The 20,000-nt window shown below is 40.2% G+C and overlaps 2 protein-coding genes across 12 annotated transcripts in view; both read right to left on the bottom strand.

The window, feature by feature from the left end:
* Positions 1-2,879, bottom strand: part of LOC125956143 (oxysterol-binding protein 1) — a 17,904-nt gene extending 15,025 nt beyond the window's left edge. For all 5 annotated transcript variants that reach the window (XM_049687722.1, XM_049687723.1, XM_049687724.1 and 2 more), the window contains exon 1: positions 2,012-2,879. In XM_049687722.1, the coding sequence (XP_049543679.1) occupies positions 2,012-2,310 (299 nt within the window). In that variant the 5' untranslated portion in view covers positions 2,311-2,879. The remainder of the gene's footprint in view (positions 1-2,011) is intronic.
* A 16,937-nt stretch (positions 2,880-19,816) lies between these two features.
* Positions 19,817-20,000, bottom strand: part of LOC125956150 (synaptic vesicle glycoprotein 2C-like) — a 13,066-nt gene continuing 12,882 nt past the window's right edge. For all 7 annotated transcript variants that reach the window (XM_049687738.1, XM_049687740.1, XM_049687737.1 and 4 more), the window contains one exon: positions 19,817-20,000. This exon is cut by the window's right edge and continues 557 nt beyond it. The gene's annotated coding sequence lies outside the window, so the exon portion shown is untranslated.

Below are 20,000 nucleotides of genomic sequence, written 5' to 3'. Positions count from 1 at the left end.
AAAATCACGAGGTGTACACGACGGTGAGGTACAAGAAGGGATGGACTAATGTATGATTTATGCGAAGCATTTGCAATGAGAATGAGGGACACATGAGTAAGGCGTGCTAGCAATAAAGAACCGGTAGGTCAGTAAGCCCTTTAAATTTACACCTATCGATTACGGTTTTGTTTGTAAACTTTGTCAATTGGTCACTATCACCGTTAGTCAGATTATTTAAAGAAAAATGAAGGGAAAACTTCCCAAACCCAAACCTGCTTATTTACAAATCATTACATCTATATGGCCAATGCATGCCTTGCAATTTGTTATGAAAATGACCATTTGAACCACATCATGTATAATATATGTTATTTAACACATCATGTTAAATAATTATGTTTATTAATGCGAGAATCTAAACCTTGAATTTGTAATAAGTCACAAAATAAGCGCAAAATGTAAAATGTAAATATATAACTCGGTTTTGAGGCCAAAAGCAAATGAAATGAATAACATTAAAGTAACTGTTCTGTTGGTTAAGCTTTAATTTGTATATCAGAGATCATATATTTATCCAACAGTATCATCTATCTACTCTATTGTGATAACTAATGTAAATTAGATTGAATATGGAAAACAAAAGAATATACTTGGCTATTGGAAGACATATTGCAGCGTATAGGTGCGGCTCTCACTACCTTTTCTTAATTTCACGCCACAACAAAGAACAATTTTGAACACGATAATCAAGAAATGTGGCAGACATCAAAGGGAAGCTCCACGGCACAATATACGGAACATCTTGCACTTGTTTACGCCAGTTGATAAGCCCATCTGACAATTGACTCAATCGTCATCCAATTGACGCATGAAATGCTTTCAAAACTCCAGGAATACCCCGAATGAAGCACATGCCCACCTTTATGAAGCAACCAAACTTCGAACAAAACTTTGGGCGTCAATCTGAACATTTCATACTGCACCCACCCGACACACTATCATCGGCACCGACGTCACCAGTGTCTAATCAGTGTATCAGATAAACAAAGTTCCTAAAATCCTAATCATTCCTCCACTTAAGAAATGTACTAGCAGCACCCAGTAACAAACATTGTTGCGACCAACCAACACATCCATCCAGAGAGTCGCTTTTTCACACGTACACCGATACCACCAATGGCCATGGTTGAGGTAGTGAAGGAAACCCGGAGCGTACCGTTGTTGCATCATAGCTGCTGCTACTGTTGCTGCAACAAAACAAGGGTTGTGGCTTGAAAGAGGCCCATGTTAACCCTAAAAAGGAACCTGTTTACCAAAAAAAAAAACGATCGCATCGTATCGCTAGCTCTTCGGACCAACCACCACCACCTGCAGCTGCTGGTTGACCTACACTTTCATGTTTGGTGACAACAGCGACAACAGTAGTGCACCCGGTTATGAAACCCCTTCCCGATTTTAGGTGAACTAAGAAAGCGGAATCCACGAATAGCTAATGCTACTAGAAGCCTTGGTATGAAAATCAAAAATAGGATGTACATTTGCAAAGAAAAGAACACTCAAAAAAAAAAGAAAAAGGAAGCATATTCTGAATGGCAGGGACACACTCGGTGAAGAAGCGGAAGGATCGTTACCGAAGGTGCAATACGCTTTGGATTGGCGATGGAGGGAAAGTGAGGAAAGCATTTCTGCTTTGGACAGCAAGGCTTGGCAGGTTGTGTATGATGATGATGGTGATGATGATGACGATGATGATGATGTACGGGAGAATTATGAGAAGTTGGAATCGAAGTTGGCTGCCTCTGAACTTGCGAATTACGTAAATGGACACATTCGCACTGAACGCAGCTCCATCTTCACGGAGCGTTTCGATAGGAAAGATGATAGAATGGAATCAAAGAAAATGATCCTACGAAACTTAGGGATAGAGCTGTTTTTTTTTGTTTCCAAACTATTCCAAACTAATGGCTCTGGAGGATAGAGAGATGGTCAAACGAAAACGTCACACCGGAAGCTCGACTGGGCATCCTACCTGTAGTATGAAAGCACTCCCTTCGATAGGACGAACCAACGTTTCTGGTAGCCTTTCAGATAGTTTGTCCACTTGAGCAGCCAACCCTTCATGTCCGGTTCTGCCTGGGATGCGGCCTGCGCCACCGTACTGGAACCGTTCGGGTTCTGGCCGCTGCTGGGCACTGCTGCGACAGTGCCGCTGCTGTTGGCAGCAGCGGCAACATTGGCCACCGACACCGCCACACCCGGGGCCACCGTTGTCGGTGTCAACAGTCCACCCACGGGCTTCGCTATGCCTGGCAAAATGCCTTCGGACATGATTGTTGTTCGTAAATCTCGCTTCTTTCTTGTTCGCTCCGCTGCAGACGACCTAATCACTGGCGCACAATATGTGTCCTTTTACGATGGCGACGGCGATGGTGGTGAATAATGGACTACTGCGGTTGACGACGGACGAGTTTCTTCCACGGCACGGTGGTGACACGACCGTCTTTTCTCAAAAACACAGCCCAGCACGCTTTGTTTTTGTTACGACCAACCGAACACACGCACACACGCATGAACACGCTCGGACGCGTACGCAGACTGGCGGTCACGGGAGAAAAGAGGTGGATTTTTGGGGGGCTCTGATTAGCGACCACTGGCCTGAGCCAGAAACTGGACTCTTCAAATCTCGCAGCCCGAGCGCGGACCCTGCTCGATAAGGATTAGGGATCGATGGCCGAGCTTCGCACACAACGCTCCCACTACTCGGATGGCAACCTGCACCGTCGATTAACGGATTAACGGACAGGGATAGGCCCAAACGATAGCAGAGCCAAAGCACGGAGACAAATCGTTTGCACTAAATCACGCTAAAACCAGCCACGTCCACCATTTTTTGCGAAACTCGATGCGCAGAAAAAAACAAATCCCCACCTGTCAAACGACTGGGTTGCCAGGACGCGATTGCCTAAACTATCGAATTGAAAATGCAAGGTTTGCGTTAAACATTTCGTTGGGAATTAGATAAATCCAAATGAAAAATCTCTATTCTTTTGCGAACAATGTAGATCGATGTATTGTAGGATGGTCAAATTGGTTTTTTACCGCAATAACTCGATTAAGGTAAAACACAACGCTTGTGTTACTAGGATGGCAACACTTCCCCTCTGGCCATTTTCCAATCGAACAACAACGTACGAGTTCACCATATGCCATCTCTTTTGCTCTAACGTGTTTTTAGCCGACCTCGTTAGGTGTCATTAAGCCCGAAATGGTTACCGAATAAGGCTCGTTATGCATGGTAAGATTTACTAGCAATTTTAGTAGTTAAAAATTGCACGATATGCTGGTATGTTGGATTGTTTAATTCGTTAATATACCTTTTTGTACTGCCAAGAGTCAGAGTTTAGTCGTATCTGATTATTATAATATGAAAACATCAAAAACATCCGTGGAAAACCTTGTGATGAACCTGTTGCAGCTACTGAGAGTTCCGAATGATTTCCCAAAGCTGAAGAAATTGAGCTTAAGAACAAAATCATCAGGAAGGCCTCCAGATACAATACAGATATTATAGCGGCGAAAGATCTTGGAAATTATTGATGCCATCATTACTGGCGCAGCCAATTTCTTTCAGTCTTCTCGGAGATGATGTTGCAGTATTACCTTTTAATAGAAGTATTTTCAATCATTTTGTAACATATTTTTGTTTATTTTTGTTCTTTTATAAGTTTACTGGCTGCAGCGTGCTCCGAGTTCCGTAAATAGTACTGTTATGGACAAAGATTGATAACAAGAGATTGATACCGCAGAAGGCATTTCTGTATTAGTTGTATGTGTTCGCTTTTTCCTAGATATTTATTTTGTGGAATGTACTAGATTTAATCGTTGGAGTATACAGTAGCTATACCTACTGTGTCTGCAATGAAAATTGATCCTATGTAAAATTTAAATTGATCCTCAGAGCGATACTACAAATTATGCTTGCAACAACACATCTCAACAATATACTCAGTTTCCAATTCCTTCTTTTGTTTACCGTTTTAATCCTCGTATGATCTATGCTCCCTGCTATGCGTAAGTATAATCTATGCTCCCTGCTAGTGTGTCACGTGTAAAACATCAACGATACCGATATCCCAACGTTCGTCGATGATTATAGTATCTGTTGCCAGTGCTTCAAGAACGGATTGCAGACCAAATTGTTTCTCTGTGCTACGGCCAGCAAGCTTAGTGTCCAATATTTAGCTACTATCAGTTAACGCGTATCTCCATCTGTTGGAAGCATGATTACATTTTAACAGATGAATGTTGCAGTATCACATCTTGATAAAGGTACAACTGATCGTTGCTCAGGTGTTTGTGGCTTTGATGTGTCGATCTGCTCGTATTTATCGGGGGAATCGTCACTTTTTTCCTTTTCTTTGTTGTGTAGATGGCAATCGTTTTCGATAGTGGTGAAATCCTTTTAAGCGTCAATGTCTGCATCGCGTAACTTTTTCTTCGCAAAATTTATCGGAAATATCATTTCTTCTAGTTGGGCAGAACATTTGGTCGAAGAGTTCATACTGTTGATATCGTCATCAGGATTTTATTGAACTACCGTCCCGATACCACCAGATATTTTGCCAATCAGTCAAATATGTTTTGGGTAGCATTCATACAACTAAATGCATCACGCTATCTCTTATGAGCGTCTTTACTGCAACAATGAATCAGCTTCACGTAGCTAAGTCAGGATACTGCGAAGGTGAAATAATCAGTCTTCTATAGTCGGCATTATAAGATGTGCCAATAGTAGTGTTGTTGGCAATTCGTCGCTCTTGTTACGTAGCTTTTAACATCAAAAGCCTGATGATATGATTATGGCTTTTTTATATTTCATATAGCAAAGTACTGGCCACTGGTGTTGAAATATTCTGCTATGGTCCAAGTCATCGTTTGTGGCTGTGGTTTTGTTGGCAATCTCCATCGTTGTTGTTACGTTCTTTGAGGTATCGAAGCTCAGGCAGAATTACAAAAGCTGTATTGTAATTAGGATTAATTGGAAAACGCAGTTCGCATGAATTACTTTTATGTATCTATAGTCACAATATTGATACAATATCTAAATACGTTACTAGCTCTTATATCGCAGAACATTGGTTTGATTCTAATGGATCTTAAATAACCGATTGTATTGGCGTGTTGTTGATGCAATGAAGCTTGTGACGTAGAATAAGGCACCAATTAGTTGATTAACTGTTTTTATTCCCTATGTGTATTATGTATCCTAATACTCTTGAATGAAACATTCCTTTGTAAATACAGTTTCTTTTTCTTGTAATGCTTGAATGAACTTTCTGGAGTGTAGTGAATACTAAATATTTTTTGCTTGTCGCGGGATATTATTTTCATTATTCCCTCTTTCTTTCTTTCTTTCTTTCCTTCTGCGGTACATTCAGGTGATGCAATGAACAATTCTTCATTAATAATGTTGGTTTTCTAAGGATTAGTCGGTGGTGATTGGTGGATAGAGGTTCGGAATATAAACTGACTTTCATGAATTATAGTTCACATAGTTGTTAGTGTTCTCATGATGTGTTCACCTCAATTGAATAAATATGTGTCGTATAGTATATAAGATATTAGTTAAAATTTCCAGGTTCAACATGGAATGTTTTGATATGTATGACTATGTTGAATGCAGTTGTTAGTCAGAGATTAATATATGTTTTGAATTTTTTAACTTTCCATCATTAATACGTTCGAACTCCAACACTATAACACTATTGCTGTGTGCTGTTAAATAATCAATTGATTCACAAAATTGAGACGATTAAGCAGCACCTACTAATAAGACAAAAATAAGGTTTGGACATCGACTACACATTATCAAAATATTTCGGTGAAGCTAATCAACGGCCCTAAGAAGATGTTCAACATCATCTCAACTGAAAGGGAACTGAAATACTACTGCCAAACCTATTGACACAACGGTTAAAAATCTGAAATTTCCACTTGTTCCATTATCAAAAAAAGGTCAGAAAATATTTGAAAAAATGTTTGAAAGATCTTTAGATGCAACCAGTTAAGAATGCTCATACTATCATAATAATCTCATGCAATAATAAGTACAAATCGAAACCATATATTATTGAAAATTGAACACAAATACGTTAAACTGGACTGACCGATTGTTATGAAAACTGAACAATTGGTATGGAGTGTAGATCGCGACAATCGCGTGCGCGTGTAGTCAGTGGTGTAGGTAAAAAGTAAAACACAATTGGGACCAAATTAGCAATGTACGTGGGTGATGGTGACTGTCTATAGATGAATGAGACTCTTCATAACAATATGAATCGAGGGAAAGCAAAGAATAATTGTATAACAACCTTCTAGTCACCAGAAGTAACGTACAAGAGGAATATGGAAATATCTCGGCGTAATGGACATCGATGATAGACATTGCGTTGATGAATGAATAAAGAAAAGCTAACACTTATAAAGTCATAGGGACGAGAAAAATCATTTCAGTGGAAAATATCTTCAGAAACAGCTCCTCAAGTTTAGGTTAATTTATTTCGGTGTCATTCGGAAAAATCATATTTTAAGAAAGGGAAGTTGATGCAATTTTAACGTGAAAAGGAAATAAGAACAAGAGATAATTAAAAAAGAATGAATATAAAATCAAAAGGAAAAGGAATTGTATAAAAAACCAGAATCAGAATATACCAAAAAAAGAGCAATTATCCGAGTCATTTGAAGAAGTTGAAAGAGAGAGCGTGAAATTATTACTACATATGCTTCTTGCATACAAATAGAATAGAATAACAAAGAGAAAGTGTAGAATGAAAAAGGAAAGTGACTTCAAGCAAGTCGCTAAAAGTCGCAGATATAAAAGCAAGTCGAAAAATTGGGAACATCATTCCATCCGAAGACATCGTCGAAGCCCCCAGTTGAAGTCCAGCTATCCATCGCCCGCCTGCAAACCAGACGCCGAAGGAAGCTAGCCAGCCCATCATTACCCATCGCCCAGCCAGCAAACCATCCGTCCAGCGAGCCAGCCGAGCAACCCGAACGCGAAACCCTCAAGCCAACCGCCCAAGCAGACCATCGTCCATCGTTCAACCAGCCAGCCATCGACTGAAAAACCCAGCGCCACCGATCCGAAAAAAAAGAATGCTATTCCTGGAAAAAAGCATTGTCGTGGCCGAGGAAATGATCCATTTCCTCTGCGACGTCCTGGACACGGTGACATCTCGAGCCGTCCGCATCATGTGGACGACCCGGGACTGGCTCGACGCGCGGCGTGATCGCCGATTCAACGAGCCGGGCATCGCGTCAGCCGAGGCTCAAAACTGGGAGGCCTCGAGAATCGGCGACGAGGAATTCTGCCGGATAGTCGGGGTAAGGTACATCCCGAAAGAAGAGTGGGCGGATGAGGAGGAGAATTGGGAGTGAAAACAAAAAAAAAAGTTTTGAATAAAAAAATAATTTTTGTAAGATTAATGAAAAGGAAAAATTGTTGTTAACATATCTTGAAAAAAAAATATCCGAAAATTGTAGGTCTTCCCAAGAAAATAGGTCTGTAAGTCGGTCCGCTCGAAGAAAAAAAAAAGCGTTGGAGAAACAGAAGGAAGTAGGAAAGAAAGATTTTAATAAGGGGCGAACAATGGAAAGAAAAGAAACGATAATATGAAACACGAAATAGGAAAGAAAAGCAGAACGAAAGAAAGATAAGGAAGACAATCTTAAAAGAATAAAGAAAGAAAGACAGAAAAAGGGGGAAGGGCAAAACACATGACCAACAATTGGGTTCAAGTCCCAATCCCTTCACCTAGAGATATAATAGGTAACACGAATGAACACAACAAAAGAATGAATATAGAACGAGAAAGAGAAAGAAATGAAAATGAAACCTACAAGAAGAAGTCTCGAAAACATAGAAAGCATAAATGAATCTGCGATGAACAAGAATGAATACCACGAAGAAAAGAAAATTTATAATTGAAACGAAAAGAGAATGATAGTTGACTTTCAAAGAATGAATATAGTTGTGAATTGTCGGATGCAGACCATGAATACACATGTATCATAACCGGTCCCATTTCAGTAGAAACATGATGTGAAAAACGGTAGGGGTCAAAATCGTAGGTTTTTTATATCTAATTCGACCAGGAAATCACGGAGTCGTCATAAACCATCATCTTAATGCAGCGCGCCTACGTGAGTTCATTACAATGCATTCAGAGATCGTCAAAAGATCGTCGAGAGAACGAGACACGTCGGGTGAACGTCGATCTTAAGGGTCCGATCCAACGATCATGCATAGATGCAACCAACGATAACGCCATAACCATAAATAATCTTCCTCTATTACAAAAAACCCAAAAGGGTCAAGAATAATACGATAATGTTGAGTTTGGGACGAACTAGTACTGGTAAAAGAAGGGGGTGAGGATTTAGTGAATGTTTCGAACTAGAGGAACTTAGAAAATAAGAGTAAAATTTAGTATATAAGCTCGAAAGATTGAATAAATCGCGGCCAGTAACTTTGTACCAACGAAGACGATAGCTCGTGTCGGCTTTCCTTCCATTCGGACTTTCAGAAATTGGACCTGGATCTTCAATCCAGAATATACAGCTCAGCTCTCTGAATCCTACCAAGGACCCCACCAGTGGTAATCCTAGTTGGACACCAGTTAGCACTATTGGGCTAAGCTCTAGACTCCCAAAACTTTGTGTGCCCAATATAGAGTTATTATTTCAGAGCGACGGTGACAGAACGCCATTTGACCACTCATGCCGCGTTTAGGTTAAGTATTCATGAGCGCCCCGCCAAGGCGTCTTCACTGCAGCACCTGTCGAATCACAATGCTGATCAAACGGCAGACGATTGTGAAGGCGACAATCCGTGCGGAAGATCTGGTACGTCGTGTGTGTGTCTGCTATAGACACCATCTCCAGCCGATTTGGAGGTATCACCGGATGGACCCGTATGTGGCTCCATAGACGCCGGACCGAGCGGTTGGAAACCGCTTCCGTCGAGATGGAGCGATGGGAGACGGCAAGATGGGCGAAGGGAGAGTACGCGGAGTTCTACCACAGACCGTACCTCCTTTTCCCACAAGAGGAGATGTGGGACTAAGTATAATTTCTTTTTTCTCTCTTTCCCTTTAAAAAAAATAACAATTATAATAAATAAACATAATTTCTAAAATAAGCTCAACATCGAACAAATTTTGTAAAAATCAAAAAAAAAAATGAAAGAAATCTTCGCACTCCACCTTGAAAAGTAATATTAGGCATCTTTGCAAATAGGTTACAAAAAAAAAATTCTCGGCTTCCCCACTTCGATGTTTTATATTTGCTGGGTTTTATATGCATTAATTAGTGAAACATTAATTAGTGAAATTAATTAGTTTATATGCATTAATAGTGAGAGATGTCAAAATGAGAATCAATGAAATAATTTCCAGAAAATGAAGGATAACAAAAATGACAAGATATTTGAATGATATGAAAGAATGAGAAACTAAAACCAAAAGGAATAAGAAGATATATAAAGAAAGGAAATAGAGCGCAAAAGAGATTGTTTAGAACGGATGTGGCCTTGTGGGTGCGAGCTTCGGCACATCCCTAGGATTCTTAGAGTCATAAGTGCTCTAAGGCTGGGTTCGATTCCCAGCACTGTTAGAAAACAAGAGGAAAAGAGAAAGAATGAATCGCGAGAAAAATGGAGATAAAATAATACATGCAAAAGAATTAAGGAAATGAAGCAATAAGAACACGAAATTCGTAAAAGGTTAAATGAATGAACTTGAAAGTAAAGTATATAGAGAAATAAAGATAGAAAATGGAGGCAAAACCCATGACCAACAGATGGGTTCAAGTCCCAGGCCTGCCAGAATAGAAGCACAATGAAAATGAAGAGTTAGAGATTATATGAAGAAATATTGCTTGAATGAATGAATAGTTGCTACAGGAATGAAGATAAAAGGAACTGGGGAAAAAGGAAATAATGAAAAAGAACTCGAATGAACAAGAAAGTAAAGAATATAAAAGATTTATTAAGGACGAACTATGGAAATTGAGAGCATGATCAGGAACATTAGATTGTTGGAACTAAATGAAGTAATATGAGAATTTTTATCAAACCAAAGGATTAAAAGTGAAGATTATATAAAATTATATGGATATCGCATAGGTAGGTAGGTAATGGACCAGAAAAATGGTTGATTTGCAATGGTGGATGTCCACTGAGACCATTCTTACCGAGACGAATCTGAGGGACGGTCGCTAATGTCCCTAAAAAGAAGGGTCGAATGCTGATATGACACGGATTGATGCTTCGCGACGAATCCCAGGAATCGCGAGTTAGGGAGAAGAAATTGCGGATCATTTTTATGCGGGAATGAATTATGCCTTTGATCAAAATCCGAATCAAGATCCGAGAGATCAAGGCAATGCCTATGACACTGAACTTCACTGAATTTAATTTCGAAGAAATTACCTTGTCTTCGGTACCAATGCTGCCGCCAATACTATTGGCATTCGTATCAAAAGAAATGCTATTGCGACACTCTAGTGACATTCAAGATTTAAATAATTCCTTTCCACGTCTGAAAAACTCGTTATACACCACTAAAACACCCATGGATCACGACTCCAATGCTCTTAGCGGTCTTAGCAGCTATGTTTATCGCGATGGTCCGATACCGACCAAATATCAACTGTGGCTCCGAAAAAGACAACGAAATTGATCACCAACCGATGAACATGACGCTGTTAGAAATGACTCCAAAACAGGGGAGCAAAACAGACTACCATATGTTGGTCCAGCAACAGAGAAGCGGGGCATTCTGCGTTCATTAAAGGGTGACCCCTCTCATATCTTAATTTATTCAAGAATAAATTTAATACTGCATAGAATAGAATTTTAAAGAGAAAGCCGAGAACGAAAAAGGAAAGTGACTTCTGGCCCGTATAAAAGCAAGTCGAAAAATTGGGAACATCATTCCATCCGAAGACATCGTCGAAGCCCCCAGTTGAAGTCCAGCTATCCATCGCCCAGCCTGCAAACTAGACGCCGAAGGAAGCTAGCCAGCCCATCATTACCCATCGCCCAGCCAGCAAACCATCCGTCCAGCGAGCCAGCCGAGCAACCCGAACGCGAAACCCTCAAGCCAACCGCCCAAGCCGACCATCGTCAATCGTTCAGCCAGCCAGCCATCGACTGAAAAACCCAGCACCACCGATCCGAAAAAAAAGAATGCTATTCCTGGAAAAAAGCATTGTCGTGGCCGAGGAAATGATTAATTTCCTCTGCGACGTGTTGGACACGCTGTCAACTCGAGCAGTCCGCATCATGTGGACGACCCGGGACTGGATCGACGCGCGGCGTGATCGCCGATTCAAGGTGCCGGGCATCGCATCAGCCGAGGCCCAAAACTGGGAGGCCTCAAGGAATGGCGACGAAGAATTTTGCAGGATAGTCGGGGTAAGATACATCCCGAAAGAAGAGTGGACGGATGAGGAGGAAAATTGGGAGTGAGGAAAAAAAAAGTTTTTGAATAAAATTTAATTTTTTGTAAGTTTAAAGAAAACAAAATTGTTGTTGGCATAACTTGAAAACAAAAAAAACATATCCGAAAATTGTAGGACCTTCCAAGAAAATAGGTCGGTAAGTCGGTCCGCTCGAAAAAAAAGACGTTGGAAGCAGAACGAAAGAAAGATAAGATAAAAAAAAACGTATCTGGGTTCAAGTCCCAAGCCCATAAAAGAAAGATAAGGAAGGCAATCATAAAAGAATAAAGAAAGAAAGACTGAGAAAAGTAAGAAGGACAAAACACACGACCAACAATTGGGTTCAAGTCCCAAGCCCTCCACCTAGAGATATAATAGCTAACACGAATGAACACAAACAAATGAATGAATATAGAACGAGAAAATGAAAGAAATGAGAATGAAACCTACAAGAAGAAGTCTCCAAAACATAGAAGGGATAAATGAATCTGCGATGAACAAGAATGAATACCACGAAGAAAAGAAAATTAATAATTGAAACGAAAAGAGAATGATAGTTGACTTTTAAAAGAATGAATATAGTTGTGAATTGTCGGATGCAGACCATGAATACACATGTATCATAACCGGTCCCATTTCAGTAGAAACATGATGTGAAAAATCGTATGAGTCAAAATCGTAGGTTTTTTATATCTAATTCGACCAGGAAATCACGGAGTCGTCATAAACCATCGTCTTAATGCAGCGCGCCTACGTGAGTTCATTACAATGCATTCAGAGATCGTCAAAAGATCGTCGAGAGAACGAGACAACGTCGAGGGTGAACGTCGATCGTAAGGGTACGATCCAACGATCATGCATAGATGCAACCAACGGTAACGCCATAACCATGAATAATCTTCCTCTATTACAAAAAACCTAAAGGGTCAAGAATGATCGTCTGGGGGATAAAGTTGTGTTTAGAAAGAAAGAAATTAAAATGGTGGATGTATCGTCGAGCAAAGATTGCATCGTTAAGAATGGTGGATGTAACGACAAGAATGCTGGACGATCGTAAAAACTTTTACGATCGAGAATAGGAGAAGGATCATAAATTCCCTTTCGGGAGTTAACCACCCAATCATCAACCCGAAGGAACCTGGAAATTTACATACAATAGTTTGAATCAACAAACCTAATGGAACCGAGCAAACGATAATGTTGAGTATGGGACGAACTAGTAAAATTTTACGGAATAGGCTGACTGGTAAAAGAAGGGGGTGAGGATTTAGTGAATGTTTCGAACTAGAGGAACTTAGAAAGTAAGAGTAAAATTTAGTATATAAGCTCGAAAGATTGAATAAATCGAGGCCAGTAACTTTGTACCAACGAAGACGATGGCTCGTGTCGGCTTTCATTCCATTCTGATTTTCAGCTGTTGGTCCTGGGCCTTCAATGCAGAATATTCAGCTCAGCTCTCTGAATCCTACCAAGGACCCCACCAGTGGTAATCCTAATTGGACACCAGTTGGCACTATTGGGCTAAACTCTAGGCTCCCAAATATTGGGTGCCCAACATAGAGATTTTCAGAGCGACGGTAACAGAACGCCATTTGACCACTCATGCCGCGTTTAGGATAAGTATTCATGAGGTATTTTCACCCAGCCCAACCCATCTAACACCGTAACATCAAGAAAAGCGTTGTCTCCAACCGCACAAACCCCACCTGCGCCAGCCCGCCGCAACATCGTCATCGCCGGAATATTTGTTGATACGCACCTCGAGATGCCGTGCCCACGCATCTAAACCGAGAGGAATGTACGTTTCTACAAGGAGGAGCTGATGCAGCTTCTCATCCTTGACCGCGGAATGGATGTGATCCCGGATGACATTACTAAGATGATCCAGGACTGGCGCCAAGGTTGCGTAAGAATTCAACAATTAGCAAATGTATTTTTTTGTTTTTACTTAGAAACTAAAGTTTGATGAATATTCACTGAGAAAATAAACTAGGAGTAGTTTAACACCCCGCTTCACCTTCCAGATTTGACGGTACACAAATTAGAAAATGCTCGTTTCTACCTTCACTTCGTTCTATCACGAATACCCGGTAACTTTTGGCAAAACTGTCTCGATCACTTGCTCAACCAACGTACCAAGACGATGAGAACAGACCCGAAACCCGAAAATCTCGCTGCGAAGCCGCATCGTATGCAGATGCACGAAGGTCGGACATAGGAGAAAGGGATATTAATTAAGCATCCAACGCATTGCATTAAGCATCAAACGTAGGCACGCTATACGTCCAAAAGATGCGACGTATGCGCACAAGACAATAAAACCGCGGAAACTGGAATAGATAATTACCCACGCAGATAACTACGCAATCATACAATTGGGAAACGCCATTAGAACGATCACTGCGTTGATCATGTTCGACGGAACGAATGCACTCGGATATAGGGTCATGGGTTAATTCCGCGTTGATGAACCTTCGACGTCGTAAGCAGAACATGTATAGATCCTTTACTGTTCATTGCTTGTGGTAGCCACGGATGTGCCGCATGCACACCCGAAATGTATTCTAATTATCTAACATCTTTCGTTACCTATCGGTGTTGCCCCTACGAAATCACTGAATAACCGTCATTATACTGTTCGAGACCAAACCGTGCTGTTCTGAATTATTCGAATCTACGGAGATCGCCAACTACACTAGCGCATGACCCACATCTATTGTAGCGGATATTCATAATACATCCTCAAAAGCAAACGCACAGAGTCGATAGGCATTTGCACACAGAATACAATAGGAACCCCAGAATATTGCAGAACCATGCGTATAACGAATCCTAAGCAAACGTATTTGGAAAGAGAAAGCACGAGTAACACGCGTAACACCTGATAAGAACGAGCGGGAACACCATTCCATCATCGTGGATCGCTGTAGAAAGATCGCACTAGTACGGTAAAGGGAGGAAGATCATTCGGCAAGCGATGACAAGGGCATAATATGTAACCTATGCCCATAACAAAATGCGTCAAAACTATAATTATGTTTTCAAAACAAAGATTGTTACGTCTTCGTCGATCTGAAAACGTGCGAAGTGATTCTCTCTGGAGGGCTGCTGTGACTTATACCTGAAGGGTCTTATCTTCTACCGTCAGGCACATAAAACTACCAGCGCATACCAGTGAAACCAGATTAATCAAAGCCTGGTTGACAAACATCCAATTTGCCTGGACTACGAAAAGACTTTCAAAACTGCTTGAGCTTGTGAATGAAGGAAATGAGTCAACGCGTAAAACTTACAGGAACACATTTTCCTTTGAAAACTGTCGTCAACTCGCATTTTCGTGTTACATAAAAAAATATTCAGAAGATGGATTTCCTCTTCCATCTTAATTATCAATTAACAACATCAACTTAACGATCAAAGTTTAGCACTTTGAGGATGATCAGGTTAGCATTTCGTGGTATTGTTCATTTCGACCTTGGATTTCGACCATTTCGACGACCTGGTAAACCTTGGATTGTTTTTGAACAATGTTTCATTGACATTTTGATGCACTGTTCATACACTTTGTTTTCACTTGTAAGTACAATATGAGACCACATCCTTAAAGCTCATAAAACGATGCAGTACTATTTAGATCACTTTCTAAAAGCACCAAAACATTAAAGAACAACTCTACGAGACACTTGAAAATCCGATAAAAAAATATTATGAACGTTACACGAGCACTGCCGGATGATGACTGCTGACCTTATATGTAACATTTACTTTACTTTGAATTTATTTTAATTTAAGTTCAATGCGCTGTAGATCAGACTATTTTATGGAATATTGGTTCCATGATCAAACCGGAATACCACTGTTTGCGTTCGTTCTGATCTGAAGCTGCCGATGAATTGACCGCGCCAGAAAGCGTGTGAAACGTGACTAGCGTTGCGCTTCATTCTCGGTCCTAATGTTAACACACACACACATGGAGGTAGCTATCTTTTGGCCTTTCTTTTTGTCGCTTTACGTAACCTTCGCTGTAATTTCAATGGAAATTTTACGACCCTTTTTCGTTCAAAGGCTGAAGCATTTTTAAAAAGTTTAGAAATTTATTTATAACTGGCTATAACCATTGGTGATCGTATACGAATATTCGCTTCTTCAAATCGCTATAGAAGGATCCCTTAGCACGATAAGAAAGGTCAACTGTATTGCTCTGTGGTCCTTTTTTCTATATTGAGTTCGTATATCGTATTCCCTTAACGTGTTGTTTCTGTAATTTATTACCACCCGTGTTGAAGCGTTTGTGCACTTGTCCTGTCTACCTGTCTTTTCGTGACGGGTTGGCTACAGGTATGTTTGTAAATTAGTATGTCTTATGTATTGGAAAGAAGCCATGTTGTTTCAGTTACGAAACCAAAGTAGGAGCACAATATTACAGTTTTGTTTATAAAATAATTCTCTATATTTTCGCGGGAAAAGGAAGAATATGGGACGCATATCTATAGGTATGTTAATAGGAGAAATATTTAAAGGAGCCGTCTAGGTACGTTCATTCTCAAGGTCTATTCGGAATATAGACGATCAATGTTTCATTTTATGTATCTTAGAAGTACTATGGCAAGACTCTATAGAAAATCTAAATATGAAATTCTAGAACCAAATGCCGGTAAATTTATTATAAATTCTTCGGCATACATTACCTTTGGTACTACAAATGATCTTATTAATTTTTTGTTTTCCAAACTAGGATGGAACATTCATGTATGAACCAGAGCTATGCCCACAGGTTCGTATATTAGAATTGTGTTCTAATGTTAAATGAAAATTTACCAATGACACCGAATTTCACCGATCGAGTTCCACATTCATTGCATCATTTAGCAGCCATTTTTTTTTTCAGTATGAACCCAGCATTATATGGATAATTTAGATATATTTAGATGAAACACCGCAGATTTCATGAGCAATGCATATGATGATCAAATCAAAATATTTTTAAACGTTTGCTATACACTGTTCGTATATTTTTGAGAGTAACAGATTGCTGAATGAATTAGTTTTGCGTGTCTTACTTACCTACGTATCTAGCCAGTTTTGCGCGCCTGCTGTGATTATTGTTATGATAAAAGTTAGTCATATTTTTCTGCAAATAAATTCAGCATATTTTTACAAAAGTAGCCGTTTAAAGGACGTTACTCGTTTTTATATTTTTGATGTGGGTTTGGACGTTTAAAGTCGTTTAATTTTAATTAAGAAGCAGTGTTTGTATTGAAACGCCGGATTTAATGCAGCTTTATATTTTATCATCAGTTTATCACTATTCTTCAAATTGTGCTTTATGATACCAAAGTGGACATACCAAATCTGCGAAAATTCCAAGCGATGGTCGCTTCGGTCATGATTACAGGAAGCACACCTTTGAGTAACGTAGACCGTCATAAAAATAGATTCCCACCGAAGGAGCGTGACGGACACAATAGATTAATAATTATTCGAACTACATGGACAGCAATTAATAATTATTAGAACTACGTGGACAGCAAGCCACGGGGCTTCGATACGCAAGAGATCGTAACAACAAAAAAGGCACACGCCAGCATGCATCCAAACGCTCCGATTGCATACGCCAGCTGCATCTAACGCTCCAGATGCATGCGCGAAGGACGAACGAAAAATCAACTTTAAAGGACCCCTAGCATCGCTTGGCAATGAGAGAGACAACCGAAAAGGGACTATCGCAACCGAGAACAATGGACCAGGCAAATGGTTGATTTGCATTGGTCGCAAATGTCCATTTGCAGAAAGGCGGGGGAGGATCGGAGGTGTAGGAGAGGATTAGGAAATAAGGATGACTGTTAGTATATAAGCTTCAGAGTTAGAATAAACTTGACCAGTACTTTATGAACCATAACGACGCCTACAGGTTGAATCTTTTTTTGTGCTCGTAGTCTAGCTTTCAGGTTCTGGAGTCCTGTCCACATCATCGGCATCGATATTGTTAGGTGATGGAGAGTAAGGAACGCCATTCGACCACCCATGCCACGTTAAGGTAAAGTATACATGAGCGCCCCGCCAAGGCGTCTTCATTAGTATAATTCATTTTGATTCATCGATATCCAAACAATACTTAAAAATACAGTTATGCGTGTAATGACCTCACCCGCCATCACCAGTCGCTCAACCCAACATTCGGTCGCTTCAACAAAGATTCTACAACATGTCTTTTGCTCTATGAAAACGAGTGGCGAAAGGCGAGTGAAGATGCAGGATAACATTCATAAACCGTTCCCATCAACAAGGTCCCGATTCGTTCGGCCACAACAACAAGACCAGGAAGAAGGTCATGAACCGGAGTCGAGGATCGGAACGGACACGAGCGATCAGTTGAGCCTTCGGTGATCCGGGGGCGGGAGAAGATAATATAATTAGCCCAAGAACCCTGTAAGCAGGCAAGGATATGAGAACGACCACGGAATACCTAACCGATTGCCGAAGGAAGGAATGCAGGACTGCTAGTAATAGAGAATAGAAAAAATGTTAGTATATAAGGTCTAGAATCATAATAAAACGGCGCAGTTCTGTTAACATTACGAAGGCGTAAACACGTGTCGGCTATTCTTCGTGCCAAAAAACTTACAGCCAGAAAGAAAGTGAGCGACATCGACGCTCGTGCCACGTTTAAAGTAAAAGTAATTAAATTAACTCTTCGCTACGGCGTTTCAAGTCTAACAAGACTGGCCCTTTCGACATTTCGTCGGTTATATTGCACCTTATAGATATCGATATTCGTCGTGCATATGCACCGATTTTGTTAGAACCATTGACAAGAAGGAACAGCCAAAACGTGGGTTGAAGAATGAGCAATCGGTACCTTGCTTAGGATCGTGCATAATGGATCGTCGAATAGGATGGATCGTGGAAGAGGTGTAAACGGTCGTATGAATCAGTTATTAAAAAAAGCATATTGGAAGAATCATAATAAACTAGGAAACAGCAGTAAATTTCATCAGCAAACATTTTTGATGACAGTAAGGTAGTAGGTAGTAAGTAGCGAAAGGAACGCCATTGAACCACTTGGCCGCGTTTCGCACTATTTTTCGCACACTCTTCTTACGGTTCATTTTCCGTCGTATCACGATGTTCACGATCACATTTTCCCCATTACCACTACAATCAATCATTAAAAGGTGTACGAGGATAGAGACGAAGATGCAGGGGTATGAAGGTTGTGCGTTGTGGGTAGCAAAAACAAACTTCCTACATTAGAACTAAAGTATTTGTTCACGTTGTTCTTAGTCCCTATCAAACCTTCGAGCGCCATACACTTTTTAGACACTGAGAAGAGATGTTTCTCTTATTGCTCGATAGTTTCCAATATTCTTCACACGATCTGCTGTTTAAATATTTTGCTTTTCGGCGCCTACGCGTGTGACCGTGGATTTGATCGTGCTAGATATCAGCGTGCCTGTGGAAATTATATGTCTCGATCATTGGTAATTAAATCATGATCGGCTGTTGAGCCGAAAACATCGATCTGCTTTTCGCCTTGTCTCTATGTAATTTAGGAAAATTGTTATACATTTTACACAAGTTTTACCTAACTCATGTAGCTCCAACTCCAGCTGATACCATTGGTCAAATGTCTGCGCAATGGTTAAATATTTAACATAAAATAACAATTAGCTATGCCCTTGTGAAGATAATATCTTTGACCACAATGGCAAGTAAATTGGATACTTTCACCTTCCTAGTTCACATGCTGCTGAATAATGAACTGAAACACCAAACCCCTTATGGAAAGAATGAGTACCGGAGGTGTATGTAGATATTTCATAAGAGTTTTCACTAGTCCTGGTACAGACCTTACATAAAGAGTTTTGTATGCTATTCGCAGACTTATGGAACAAATCTCTGTATTATCTGTTTTAATTTAAGAAAAAAGAAATCCTAAAGAAATATAATATTAACAATTGTATTAGAGTTGAAGTAAAGGTGTTAATGACGTACTTTACACATCTTGTACAATATTAATAGTAAAGAGTAACCAACTCGTGGCCCGTATGCCATACAATACTCATTCGGTCGCTTCGGCCGTATGCCATACAATAGTAAGAAGTGTAGCGACACGGCGACGATAATGGGATTGATAACATGTTGCTAAGTACATAACCAATAGAACATGATGTACTGTACTGTAACGCTTCAAAAGGTTGTTGTGTAGTATAACGTATCTGAAAAGAGCCAGCAGCAGGTGTACGTGAAGTCAAATCCTTAATACCATTTCCAATTATTTCCCGTTATTGTTTCGGAGCTTCGTATACAGATTGCACTCAGCCCCAAATTGTTTGCTGATCATTTATTTGCTAAATGTGTACGCCTTCTTCCAATAAGCATAGGAGCTAGTTGATTAAAATTAAGTTTAACATTTTCATTCTACACTCGATGATAAATTCATTGCGAAGCGTCCCGGCTTGTGACGCGCGCGCTTTCGGCCTCACCCACAGCTTCATCTTGATTCTCTAGAT

This window comes from Anopheles darlingi, chromosome 3 (genome assembly GCF_943734745.1).
Source record: "Anopheles darlingi chromosome 3, idAnoDarlMG_H_01, whole genome shotgun sequence".
Classification (NCBI taxonomy): Eukaryota; Metazoa; Arthropoda; class Insecta; order Diptera; family Culicidae; genus Anopheles; species Anopheles darlingi.
Note: the sequence above shows the minus strand (reverse complement) of the source record. Positions and strands in the feature narration are given on the sequence as shown.